General features: G+C 39.7%; 1 protein-coding gene across 2 annotated transcripts in view; it reads right to left on the bottom strand.

The window, feature by feature from the left end:
- The window catches only part of USP34 (ubiquitin specific peptidase 34), a 103,768-nt gene that overhangs the window by 77,282 nt on the left and 12,190 nt on the right, over positions 1–14,296 (bottom strand). For both annotated transcript variants that reach the window (XM_083432406.1, XM_083432407.1), the window contains 6 exons: positions 9,848–9,935; positions 7,217–7,640; positions 6,364–6,414; positions 4,272–4,421; positions 1,226–1,293; positions 218–410 (listed from right to left, as the gene is read on the bottom strand). In XM_083432406.1, the coding sequence (XP_083288532.1) occupies positions 218–410; positions 1,226–1,293; positions 4,272–4,421; positions 6,364–6,414; positions 7,217–7,640; positions 9,848–9,935 (974 nt within the window). The remainder of the gene's footprint in view (positions 1–217; positions 411–1,225; positions 1,294–4,271; positions 4,422–6,363; positions 6,415–7,216; positions 7,641–9,847; positions 9,936–14,296) is intronic.

Here is a 14,296-nt window from a genome sequence, read left to right as displayed (position 1 = left end):
TTCTCCATGTAAAAACGTCCTAGAATGACTCATTTCCCATTATGCTAGCTTTCTACTTGCAGGAAGTTATTCATATAGAGAACATATTACCCCACTCTCATCTAGCACTGCTGCATCTATAGACTAAGCTTTGAGTATTACATCTTAGTTTATAACTGTTCAAGTACAAATGAAAACAATTCTGTATATGTCTTTTAGTTAGTTTAAAAAGTCTTACTGTTATCTGGCTGAGGCCGGCCAATCTCATGGTTAGGGTTGGTGACATAAAGTACTTAAATGCAAGATCAAGACTCTCTTTATCAAAACACAAGGCAGTATCCAGTGGCTCTTTCACTGTGCTCCACATTAAATCTGCCATGTTACGAGCTGCACTCTGTCTTAATTCCTGGTCCGACAGTTTACATAAATACCTAAACAAAAAGGTAGGGTTTGGGGGGGGGGGTGCAAGAAAGTTCAAATTAGTACCGGCAAATCAGTTTAATTTTAACATATTTTTAAAAGCCATACGCTCTTCTGGAAGCCTTCAGGACTGCGGTCAAAAGGGCTGGCCTCAGAACGAAGTTATAACTGCTTAATTACACTTGGGACAACAAAGGTGTTTGGCACAAATGTATTTCCAGGCATATGGAAATCAAGACATCCCTGCGGTTTTAAAAGCAGTTCATCCAGTAGCAGGCTAGCTTATGGTATAAAGGCAAGTTTGGATACCATTTATTCCCTGAACCATGATGCTAGAGATAGCCACCGTAGTCTCCTTCAGATGTTGGACTACAACTCCCATAATTCCTGCCTGTTGGGACATGCTAGCTGGGACTGATGGGAGCTGGGAGTACAACAGCATCTGACTATGTACAGTGACATCAAAAACAGGCTTCGGGTGCATGTTTTCCCTCACTTGAACCTCCTACATCCTTATCACTGTGTGCAAAAGTTAAATGCACCGGGGATCCCATGCTTAAAAACGAACATAGATCTCCTGAAGCAGTTTCAGGGGTGGGGGAGAATGAGAGAAAGCACACAAGCTCAAGTACTCCCAATCTCAGTACATATACAGAACACTATGTTAAATACCCGAGTGTATGTAAACCAAGCACCAAATCACTTACTAATATTAATTGTAAGCAATACTGTTTGCTTATTAGCTTCTGTCACATTAGATATGCCATCCGAGTGATTTGAATTTATTTTGACAAGAAAAACCCAATAATGGGTCTGCAAAACATACCTGATAACATAAGTTCTAAATGGTATAATGTGTTGCATAACAGCAGGGATGTGCAGCCATATTCTGATCTATATAGCAAATACAAAAATTGAACACTATAAATCGACATGTCACACCAACAACTGCTTTGAAGATTCACATAACTTGCCTACTGAAAAGAGGGGCATTTATTTTCCCTTCACATAACTTTTTTACATTCAAAACTTGGGTTCATGCAGAAGACGGAAATGGAATGCCAGTTTGCCTGGGTTCCCTCAGCCAGAAGGGTAGAAGGCAAGGTGTGTTGTTTTTTTTGGTGAGAGAAAAATAATAGAGATGGAATGTGCTTTCTCACTAAGTTTTCTGATGCCTTTTCCTAATAGCCCCAGCCCATAGCGGGAAAGGAAGCGCACTCAATTGGGGCCTCACTCTGGAATCTGAGGCATGGCTCTATTACACTAATGCAAGGGTGTCTTTTTTGGCCAAGAACCACTTTAGATGCTGGCTAACACTCTGAGGGCTGAGGGTCAGGTGTTGGCATGGGCAAAAGGGTGTGGTCATCACACCCACTCTCATTTTGCTCAGTCACTCCCAAACACTTACATACAACACACAGACCGCATGGATCCCTATCATGCCCTCTCCTCTAAAGCATTATGTACTGAGGGAGGGGATTTTCCTCCTCGTTGCCCCCTTCGGGTGAATTCCTGTTGTGCCACTGGGCAGGGCAGAGAGCCTGCAACATTTCCACCCAGTCTAGTGCCATTATGAAGATGGTAGCCACTGATGCTTTGCGCTCGTGATGGCCACCAACCTAGGCTTTAGAAGAGGATCAGACAAATTCATGGAGAAGAGGGCAATCAATGGCTACTAGCCATGATGGCTATGCTCGGCCTCCACAACTGTAAGCAGCAATGCTTCTGAATCTCACTTGCTGGAAACCACAGGAAGGGAAGAATGTCCTTGTGTACAGAACCTGCTTGTGGGTTTCCCACAGGCGTCTAGTTGGCCACTGTGAGAACAGGATAATAAATAATAATAATAAATTTTTATGTATACCCAGCCCTCCCTGGCCAAGAAGGGGTTCAGGGCGGCTAATACTAAATATAAATACAGTAAAAACATTTTTAAAAACCAAAAAACAAACAAACCACCAGTTGATTAAAATGTAAGTTAGAATACAGCTTAAAATGCAGCCTCATTTTAGTGGCAGCCTATAGATCAAAGCCATAAGGGGAGAAAATGTCAAATATTCACCAGGGCCAACTATCCATGCTGGTCCTACATGGGCCAGCAAAAAGAGCCAAGGGAAAATTTATATACAAATCACATATAAGGGGTTCCATCAAAAAATAAAATGGGGGGGGGGGGGGAGGTTAGACTGAGTCTAGCCCAAAGGCCAGGAGGAACAGCTCCATCTTGCAGGCCCTGTGGAAAGATGTCAAATCCCGCAGGGCCATGATCTCCTGCGGTAGGGCGTTCCACCAGGCCATGGCCAGAGCTGAAAAGGCCCTGGCCCTGGTTGAGGCCAATCTAACCTCCTTGGGGCTCCGGACTTCCAAAGTGTTGTTGTTTATGGACCTTAAGGTGCTCCACGGGGCATACCAGGACTAGATAGGCCACTGGCCTGATCCAGCAGGCTCTTTTAGATTCTCTTCTTTTTTCAGAACCGAATTGGACTGGGGGCTGGGAGACCACTGGGGAAGACTTGGGAAGTCTGAGTTGGGTCTGTAGACCAGCAGTTCACCACCTCTATACTAAAGCCTGTTGCTATGCAGCTCCAATGCTTTAAAAAAAGGGAACAAGTACTCCCATTTATTTGACTGTCCCTACTGTCAGTGAAAGATGGTGAATATATCTGGAGAGCTACTCATCCAGGAAATATATGTGGTGAACTTACTTTCTCTTAATTCAGTTCAATAATTCAGTAAAATATTTACAACTGGGCCTCCAATTCAGCTATATAATAAGGTATTTCTCAAGAATACCTTTCATACACTTGCTCTGTGGCTATCACAACTACAAACACAGACAATCTCAAAACATCAACCCAATAGAACAACTTGGTTGTAGAAGGAACAACCTTGTATTTGCCCATGTTAAATATATGCCAGTGCAACCACCTGGAAACAATATCTATGCCAGTTGCAAGTTTTAATGAACATCGTTCAAATGAATGGACTCCACAGTAATCACCAGAGGAACAATACAGAAAAGTGGTAGCCTGTGAGACTGACACAGTGATGAAAAATAACTGGGCTTTCTTTATATTTCACATCTGGCTTAAATATGTTTAACTGGTGGTTGTTTTGAATAAAGTTAAGCCAAAAACATATAAATAAATCCTAACATTTACACCATAGCCGTTTCACTTTTACCCAGTAGTTTTCCACTAGAAGTACCCAAACCTCATTTATATTTATAAGTCCTCTGTCTGTGTGGCATCAGAACATACTTTAAATTACTGAGCTGGATGGAAAATAAATCTGGTGCTGTTTATTGCAAATTACTTTGGAGCACAGGGATTTGAAAAATTTGGCTCCATTTTTTAAGGGCAACAAAATTACTTGATCTTAACTTACGACAAATATTTTCCATTTAGTTTTTTAAAGGTCTACTGTTACCAGCCTGAAATTTTATTAGCCTATTTCGGAAGGAAATTGCCATTCAGGTAAAATCCCCAGGTTGTTTTGAGATAAAATGGAATCCTGTGAAAAATTGTAGCTATGGAAGACACATATTCTGAAAGCAAGATTTTTTTTTAAATTGATGGAATTTGTCACAAAGATATTGTGAAAAGCTAAACTATTCTTCTCAGCATCTGGATTTTTAGTCAATGGTTGCAATAAAGGGGTATGCAAGCAAATATATTCCAAATTTATAAAGTGCAGCATTTTTGTAACTTAGAAGTAAAATTAGTATTATTAAAATTTAGAGGTTTTGGGACCATGGCTTTTGGGACCAGTACATGTTAACACAGAAAGCCTCTTGCCTTTAAGAAGACTTTACAGGCAACATTTACTGCATCCATGTTAAATAAATGAGAAAATCTTGGACATATACTTACATTAGACACCACAGTGATAAATGCATGTGCTATGAGAAATGGCAATGTTTCAGGGGCTCCATATTCAAAACAGTCCTTCATGAGGGAAAGACCATTTTTTCCGCAAAATAAGCAAACGTAGCGAAGCAAGTGCAGCGGTACTTCTACATCCTATGGACATAAGAACACATTAAAATATATATTACAAATGTCCACATATAACTTTTTCTCAACCAAAATGAGAACATCTTAATAATTCCTCCTATAGACTATTCTGAAAGGCTTTTTGTGGGCATTAAGTCAGTCTTCCACGTTCTGCACTGACTTTCTTTTTTATTCCAGGCACAATTCAAAGGGGTTAATGTCTGACTTATTCATGTCTTCAAAGTTTGACTCGATTTACCTAAGGGTGCCATATGCATGAAGACATTTGAAGGACCACATTTCACATTCATTGCGTATCTGTAAACCTTGGTCAATCTACATGAACAAATATATTTTTCCTATTTCTTTCAAGCTTTGTTCTGCCTTTCTACTCACCCACATGCAAGGCGGCAGTGCAATATATGACCATTCAAGTTGAACATGGCCCCAAGAACAAACCATGCACAAAAGCCCACTCAGAAAGGGAGTAGAGCCTAAGCACAATGGAATATTGGAATTGTACTCAATCCACCACTTTATATAGGTTTGTTTAAGGCTCACGAGAAGCAGTCCCTGCTTGGGACTGCAAAAGCAAGATCACCCAGCATCTAGCAGGTCACCCAGACATGGCTGATGGGGGACTTTTGGTTTGGTTGTCAGAAAATGTGCAAGACCATGGTTCTGACGCAAAATATATCTGTACCACATTGTGTCTGCTTGCTCAGAAGGATAGGAAAGTGTTTAATGCCACAGTGCTCAACTCAGAAGTATGGAGAGCCAAAACACACGCTGCTCAAAAGGACTCTAAATTATTTTGGAATGGCCAGTATCTTAGGAGAAAACCGAGTATTAAAATTTGCTTTCACCCACACTTTGAAATACATTGCTCCTGGAATTAGGATGCTGCCAGCAATTAGTTCTTAATACTTTTTTTTATTCAACCATGCTTTTTTCAGGGTAGCATTGTTGGATATTGTTTCTGCTGGCTTTTACAGAACGATCTAACGGATTCCATTGCTTCAACGGTGTATTTACTTACTTACTTACCATTTTCAAATGGTCGGTTGCAAAGAAGCTCTTTCAAAAAGTAATAATAATAATAATAAATACATACTATAATAATATATACAAAGTCCAAAGAGCAAGCAACAAGTACAAAATGTACCCTATGACTATGGGACTTCTTTCTTCAGGGGACTCCCCCAAATCTCTTTCAAAACCACTGGAAGGTTTCTACTTGGGTGGCCATAACTAGTCTGCTAGGGTAGTCCCAAGTGCAGCCCAAGGAAGGATGACTGGAACAACTGGCTTCCGCTGGATCATACATTAACATTAAACCTCGTTTCCCAAACGCCTCCGTTTTGGAACGTTTCAGCTCCCGAACACCAAAAACTCAGAAGTAACTGCTCTGGTTTTTGAACAATTTTCAGAAGCCAAATGTGCTACGAAGGTTTCAGAAGTAGAACGGATTATGTTTGACAACCGAAGTTTGACTGCACTTTATTTTCCATGCAGAAAGCACCAGATTCAGTCCTTCCTCTCTAGTTAAAAGGATCAGGTAATGAAAAAGCCCTCCTTATGAGCTCCATATGAGCTGCTAGCAATCATAGCAGCCAATACTGGGCTGGATGGAGTAATGAGAGGGGCTGTAGCACAATGAGCACATAATATTCATGCAGAAAGTCCCATGTTCAACCCCTGTAATCTCCAGATGGGGCTAGGAAATGCCCCTTTCTGAAACCAGAGGCAGCCACTGCCTGTCAGAATGAGCAATATTAAACTAGATGAACCAATGGGCTGAATCTGTTTAAGGCAGCTTGAAAATTATATTTATTTTAATGGGTTCTTCCAGTTATAGTGTATTCTGGATCACTCTAAACTACTGAGATGGAGCAGGCTTCTGAAAGTTAATGAGCTGTAATTTATTAAAACTACACACATCTTATATACAGAAATAAAGCTAACTTACATTCATATCACAGAATGCTCCCAATATATTGCTTTCTTGTGCAGAAATATCCTATTTAAAAAATAATAAATGTTATGAATTTAATCAACATGAAAGAAAAAGATAAACATCATCCATAATTTAGATAACACAGCTGCAAAATTCAATCATATTTTCCTAAGGCTGCAACAATGCTTGTTTGATTCAAGGCGACTGAATTTTGCCGTTTTAAAAAGCCACATGCTTGCATACAGAACCTGGTATATAAACTGTTTTGTTTTGTTTCTGCCTTCTAGACAAAGCCATGTTTTCTTGGGCTTCAAGAAAAGTAATGCAATAATTTGAATTTGCCTATTACAGAGTATGTTATTTCAATCCAATGAGCCATAGATCACAGAAGTCAGCATCAATATCTACAGATCAACATGAGGGTGATAAATTGATGTCTTGATTCCTTGGAACTAGGATCCGAGACCACTCTTGGCATAGCACATTGTGGACTAACCAAGTGCAGTAGTAGTAGTAGTAGTAGTAGTAGTGATGATGAAAGGAAGAGTGTTTAGGGTGCCTTCCCTTGCAAGCTGGTTTCTACTCAACTTTTACTTTCACAATATTTGTGTTCAGGCTGCAGCAGGACAGGTCATTGGGAGTTCTACAAAATCAGGCTACAAATATAATTGAACAAGGTAGCAGAATAGAAACCTAACTACCTTCCTGTATAAAGAACCCAAGGATTATGAAAAAAAAGAGTTATGCTCTGACAAAATAGTAAGAACTTACAAACTGGAAAGTCAAACGATGAATCAAGTAATGGCTTCAGCATCAGAACACAGAACAGCCCACCTTTGTATGTGTTAATTAGGATAACATGTACCTCTATTGTAGGATGCGTATTATGCTTGTAAGCAGTATACAGGGGAAACTGGATCTGAAAGATTTTCGCTACACAAAGCAAAAGCTTCTCCTTTTCCTCGGTGCTCCATATGCTGAAGGCATCAGCGCCCTTTGTGGGTTCTTCCTCTGTCAGGATACAAGTTCTTCCAGAGTCTAACTTTTTCTCTATGGACTTGTGTCTTTCCCCATTTTCTTCTCCTCCACGAGATTCTCTTTCTACATTCAGCGGCTCATCAGACGGATTATTCTCATCTTGCCATGCTGAGTCTATGTTGATAGTGCAATGTTTACACAGCTGGTCCCGAAGAGCTTGAACCTGGGCAATCACTAAATTTATAAGCGCACACACAACTTGGTTGAAGATCTCCAAATGCTTATACTCCTTGAAGCAGCACAGACATTGCCTGTTTTAAAAGGGATTTAAAATGGCAAATCAAGATGGGAAATGTTGGAAGAGCTTAAGAAACAAATGACTAAGCAGTAATTCGTGTAGATAACCTGGGGCTGAACGTGCCATGTTTCTTCCATCTTGTATTTATGGTCTTATATGAAGGAAGACTGATATAAATTGACTGCAGTTACATAAATACTGTGATACTTGTGTCCTTGGTATCTGTAAAACTGTAGCATGATCTGAGAGTTCTTTACCATTATAAATAAAGTGGATTAATAAAAATCAGCATCACGCGGTGTTGGGAAATGTCAGAAACAGCAAGAAACATCAATGCAGCTTCTGACTTTCTCCAATGTGTGCCATGAAGTGTGAGTCCAACTCCACTCATCCCCCAAGCACTGAGAATATGCCAAAGGACTCTGAAGGTGTGGGATGCCATCAATTTTACCTGGTAAAAAACTCGTATGTTGTACAGGCAATGTAGGAGGGGAAAGCATCATTTTGTGCTGGAAATACAGGAGACCAGCAACAACTGGATTACATTTATGGTTGCTACTAGCAACAGGCATTGTGCACACCTGTAGATAATTACATTGAACTAAAACACCTTATACAGAAATCTTTTGTATTTAATATGTACTGACTAGCAAAGTGAGCAGTAACCAATGTTTTTAAAAAAATTACAGTGAAATAATTGCACTGAAGTTTAGTAATTGATTCCAGGGGATATTCCACTTCTTCCAAGATACAAAGGCAACATCATTCCTGTTGTTTAAATAAAAGACATTTACCCTGGCCAACTTTGTCTGACCACCATGCTTGCCCTCTTGGTTCTTCAGCTTCAGCAGCCAAGCATGTAGTCAGGATGAAACAAGATACCTGGGCATCACTGCTCCTTACTGAGGCGGCCTTTTCTGCATCTTATCCCATAGGTGTTGCAACCATCCAGGGACAGGGGAAGAATCCCTACACCCCCACATGGACTTAGCTAAAGGGGGTTTAAAATATTGCTCCAGCTACTCCCACTATAACCCAATACCCACTTCCCCTAGTCAGGCATGGCCAAACTTGGCCCTCCAGCTGTTTTGGGACTACAATTCCGATCATCCCTGACCACTGGTCCTGTTAGCTAGGGATATGGGAGTTGTAGTCTCAAAACATCTGGAGGGCCAAGTTTGGCCATGCCTGCCCTAGATTAAACACTGACAGGGGAGGCAACTAAAGATAAAAGAAAAGGGAACAATCTGAAAAGGTAAAAAAAAGATGAAGAAAGTCCTGCACCTTGAGGAAAAGCATTCATGAGCCAAAAATTAACTCTACTCTTCTGAAGAAAACACAGTCAAGATTGGTAGGAAGGGGTTCCTACTTCTGGTTGGTCACAGGCAACCCTTTTTTTCTTGTTTTGACGCAGCCTTCCAGAAAAGGAATTAATCCTTTCTGGTATGCTCCATTTCTCCGCTGAAAAAAACCTCATCTGGCGAACCTTGCAAGGTGTGTCATTAAGGTGTTTATTGGCAAAGTAAGCCTTGCTCAGCAGGCACAGAAAATACCACATTCTAGGAGATTTATTAGATATTAATCCAAATAAGCGTATGCTTCTTTTATAGGTGGTGTGTTCCGCAAACCCAAATGCCACTGTTTAATCAGTATGTAGGTGTTTCCCCACCAATCAAAACCTTTTCCAAAAATACCTTGGGTTGAGAGGTTGTGATTTGTACTTTCAGACACTAGTCCTTTCCACTATAATGCTGCTTTTCTGTTCAGACATAGTGCACAGCATGAGTCATTGCGAATAATGTATCACTATTTCAAACAGATACCCTTCTAGCTGTGACTAATATGTTAAATTTCCCCTCTGCGACAATTCCAGCAAAAGCTATTTTGAAATCACTAAGACCCAATAATTAACTTTTAAAATTATCTGTAGAAATCTTAAGTAGAAATCCTACATTACCACTTTCCAACATTTTATTTTTTAAAAATAAACATGTTTTAAAATAATAAAATACCCCTGCGTCACAAGTTAACTAGAACCTATAAAACTCTTCTACACTGTCTTAAATGCCAAAAACAGTTAGCTGAGAAGGAGTGAAGTAATCTTCATGCCATAGTCCCTTTCTAATGCTTACTATTTATGTACAATGTACTTATAAATACATGGGCATGAACGTACAAAGATGCATCATAAATTGGGAGCACTTAAAAAGCTGAATTTACCTTTGTGTCCAAGAATTGATATAAGCAAACACCTTGAGTGCATGTTCCTTTCTGAGCTGCAATCCATCACCACCTTCAATGTCAGATACTAAAGAAAAACAATTGAATCATCAATGCCATGAAGAACGTTTGAAACTTTAAGCTGTCTACTAAAAGCATATTAAGGTAAACAACGTATTTTCTAAATGCTTCAGGGATTAGCCACAGGTGGAAAAGTAATAATTACACTTAAGTTTTTAAATCAGCATTTCTTAAGCATTCAACTTTTAAATGTGGTGGGTGGTATGTAAAACCCCAAAGTACTGGAAATCAGCTAGAAAACACCTGCTTTGGTTAGATCCAGAGCATAAAGAGCACTTGTCTCTTTTATACAGTCTTTGCTGTTAGACCATCAGTTTTCTCCCCTCTCTTCTTTGATATCTGTTTGAGAGATGATCCTGGAAGTCTATTGGATAATGCACAGTAGGAAAAACTATGGTTCTTCTTTGCAACTATCCAAGAGAATTCCTGAAAAATAATCCACTGATGGTTCTTGACTTGCACATTGATGGTTCTGCCTTGCACATAAAACTAGAGTTGGTTCCCCTGTGTTGGAAGGGGCACATGGAGTAGTCCTGCCTCTTGGGAAGAGGTAATGAAGGAAATTTCTGTAATAGGTGTACCAGTGACTTAAACCTCAAATTGTGTCTATTGTCAATTTTTGACAAATAAGTAAGTAAATATGGACTTACTTATGTAAATCACTGACTTTTAAGTAGCTGCTTGTGTGGCCATATCACTTGGCTGGAAGGAGTCCTCAGGTCCTTTTTTAAATATTTGGTTCAATAAAGTAATGGTTATTCTCATTTCTGAGAATTTGACTTATAAATTAAGGGTATCTCAGAGTTCAGTTAAACCAAGGGATTTTTGTCTCCATTTGGCGGCCATTTCTTACTTATATGACAGGCAAATCAGAGAGATGGCAAGTCACAATGAAATATGGTTTTATTTGGTATTCATATTTGTCTTGTACTGTTTCTGTATCAGGTTGGCTTTTGTTATAACATCTAATGCACTGTGTAGCTTCTTGACAATGTATTTTATTTTATGAAGTAATAGCTGTGAGCTCCAGGAAGGTATACTTTTTCTCTTTCTTTCTTTCATAGTTCTCACTGGGTTGTTATTTTACCTTTTAAAAAGCAGCTTTAAAAACCACCTCCCTTGAATATAGATCTGGGATTAAAACTACAAGCAGCATTAAGTTTTTAAAAAAGAAACTTCCAGAGCCATAGCAGTAACTATTCATTCCAAACCAACTGACAGCAATAGCCTATAAATATTGAATATAAGCAAAAGATAAATGATTCTCATAGGGTCAAGCAAAAGTCACCCAATATTATCATCTGAGCACACTTGAAGAGCTAAGATCACAATACTTAAGAGCAGTGCCTCCAATTCCAACATGATGGGAACCACAAAGACATCCCAACATAATTTTGAGATTGATTCTATCAAATACAATAAGCTAGGAAAAGCCAACATGCCATCCCCTCTAAAACAGGAAGAAATAAATGCAGATGATTTTGCAGCCATGAATGCTTCCAGTTGAATCAGGACCATATGCCTTAAAGGCCTGCCCAAGAATGGCAATTACAAACTAGCTGAAAATTTTCCATATAATTTACATTAATGCTGGGAAAAGCATGACCTTTGCAACCAGGACTGAAACATTGGTACTTTCAAAGTAGTTGGCATTCTTCCCTCATATAAGGAAAGGTTTACGTTGCTTTCACCAGAGGGGACAATTTCTCCTAGCTTCCTGTAACAAAGCCAAGATAAGCAAGTGGATAACTGTATTGTCAGGCAACTGAAAACTTTCAAACCAACCAGAAGGTGATAGAGCTTCGACAACAGAGCAAGCGGTCCAAGAACAGTGGCATCTGCAACTGGGAAGGTTTTAGGCACCTTATATTCTGCCTTATGGTTGGACCAGATAACTCAGGAAAGCAATTCCTCTGAAGAATTAAGAACAAACTGTTGAATATATAGCAGCCCCCACTTCCTAAAAGCCACCATTGATTTCTAGTGTCAAAGCTGGAATTAGATAATCACCCAGTGATATTAGTTGAAATTATTTTCAAAGCTTTATTTTGCAGCAGAAAATTTTCTGCTTTGTGACTTCACTAATAACAATGAATGCATGCCAACTGCAAATATAACATTAAGCAAGCTTGGTGGTGTCAAAGTTTTTAGGTTTGTTTAATAGATACAAAATGGGGGGAGCCAAATCAGATCACCCGCTAGGTTATCTGAAATCTTCCAAAGCAAAACAAAAGTTAGGAAGCTTCCTGTATTTATTTATTTTTTAAATCAGAATTTTCCATATAGGCCACAACTTTGTACAGTGGCACCTCGGGTTACAGACGCTTCAGGTTACAGACTCCGCTAAGCTAGAAATAGTACCTCAGGTCAAGAACTTTGCTTCAGGATGAAAACAGAAATTGTGCTCCGGCGGCATGGCAGCAGCAGCGGGAGGCCCCATTAGCTAAAGTGGTACCTCAGGTTAAGAATGGTTTCAGGTTAAGAACGGACCTCCAGAACGAATTAAGTTCTTAACCTGAGGTACGTAATCAACTATGGCAAATACAAATGAACATACAAATGAACAATCAACTTGAAGTATCAAATTAAAGAACATGTGGATTTGACACCTTGCCCAATAAATCAGTTTTATTCAGCCAAAGAAAAAACAGAAGCAAATTGGGGGGGGGGGGAGGACATTATTTAAACTCTCTCCTCTCAGCAGCAACTCTTGCTTCAACAGGTTAAAATAAGTTATCTCCAGCTCAGCAATTTAGGCGTTATGCAATGTTTTATGAACATTCCAATGACTCTGAAGATTTTAAAAAACAATTGGTACATAAAGAAGGGGTGGAGAACCTGCTGCCCGCAGGCCAATGTTGGTGCACCAGGGAGCCCAAGCTGGCCCACGAGACAGTTTCCCCAAACCGTGCGCACTCACCCATCAGCTGATGTCACTCTGACATCATCTGATGGGCAGGGTTAAATCCTGCATTGGCTGTGCAGATCTGTTCCCAGCAAAAACAGTAGCTGTGGTCAAACAGAGCAGGATTTAACCTTTGCCCATCAGTTTATGAGCTGGAGTTCAATCCTGCTCTGTTTGGCAGGATTTCAAGGCCCTGCTGGAATCAAGTCGTATGTGTGTGTGTATGTGCCCATCATTTCCATGCTAAAATTGGGGGGGGGTGGCGGGACCACTACTTTTCAGTGGGTGATTCCAAAGCACACCACTTCCTGATTCAAATCTAGCTCACAAGGCTGATCTTGATAAGCATCTGGCCTGTGGAGCCAAAAGGTTCTCCACCCCTGATATAAAGCCTTGGCAAAAATTGGGCTATTAGTAGGAAGTAAGCAGCAATACTGTTGTTCAACTCTTAATGAACAGGTGGGTGCATAAAGGGAAATACAGTGATACCTCAGGTTAAGTACTTAATTCGTTCCAGAGGTCCGTTCTTAACCTGAAACTGTTCTTAACCTGAAGCACCACTTTAGCTAATGGGGCCTCCCGCTGCCACCATGCCGCCACTGCCTGATTTCTGTTCTCATCCTGAAGCAAAGTTCTTAACCAGAGGTATTATTTCTGAGTTAGCGGAGTCTGTAACCTGAAGCATATGTAACCTGAGGTACCATTATAGATAGAACAGAAGCCAACAATTTTTTTAAAAAATGATTATTTTGCTGTTGATTTTTTTCTTCTAATGGAAAAAAATCAAAGTACTTTAAAATATCTAGTTGTGTTTACCTTTCAAGTTGTTTTTCTTAAGGAAGGCTACTTCAGCAGCTGATGCTTCCAAGTAGGGCTGAGAAAGGTATCTGAATTCCTGGAGAGCCAATGACACTCAGCATTGACACTACCAAGCCAGAAGGACCAATGGCCTGACTGCTCAGTTCTTACTACAGCTATAAATACTGGGCAAGATGGACTGAATATGACTGTCTGATGTTAATGCTCTCAAAACAAGGAATTAAGGCATCTAAATAGAAGCCTATTTTTAGGAGTATTAAGTGTCCATCAATTCTATACTGTATTCCTTTCCCTTCACTGTAAAGGCATCAGGTGTAAGGGCTGGGGCAAAGCTATTTCATTAGTAGTGCACTTAGTCTCTAAAAAAAATAGCTCTGTATGAAACAAACTGTGAAAGTGGGCACAAGATGTGGGTCACAATACTGATACTGAATTATGGGGAAAGTTGTGGAAAATAAATATGAATTTTAAGGCATGAAGAAAATGGCCCACAGATAGTATTTAACACCCACTAGATTGGCGAAAATGTCTAAAAAAGAAAAAGGTATATGCTGGAAGTGTAATGAAATTGAGGGATCTTTTTTTCCACATGTGGTGGTCCTGTAAAAGAATTAAGGTATGTTGGGAGACTATATATAATAAAT

The sequence above is a fragment of the Podarcis tiliguerta genome (genome assembly GCF_965153285.1).
Source record: "Podarcis tiliguerta genome assembly, chromosome: 3".
Lineage (NCBI taxonomy): Eukaryota > Metazoa > Chordata > Lepidosauria > Squamata > Lacertidae > Podarcis > Podarcis tiliguerta.
The sequence above is the reverse complement of the archived record's forward strand: the minus strand, read 5'-3'. Positions and strand labels throughout refer to the sequence as shown.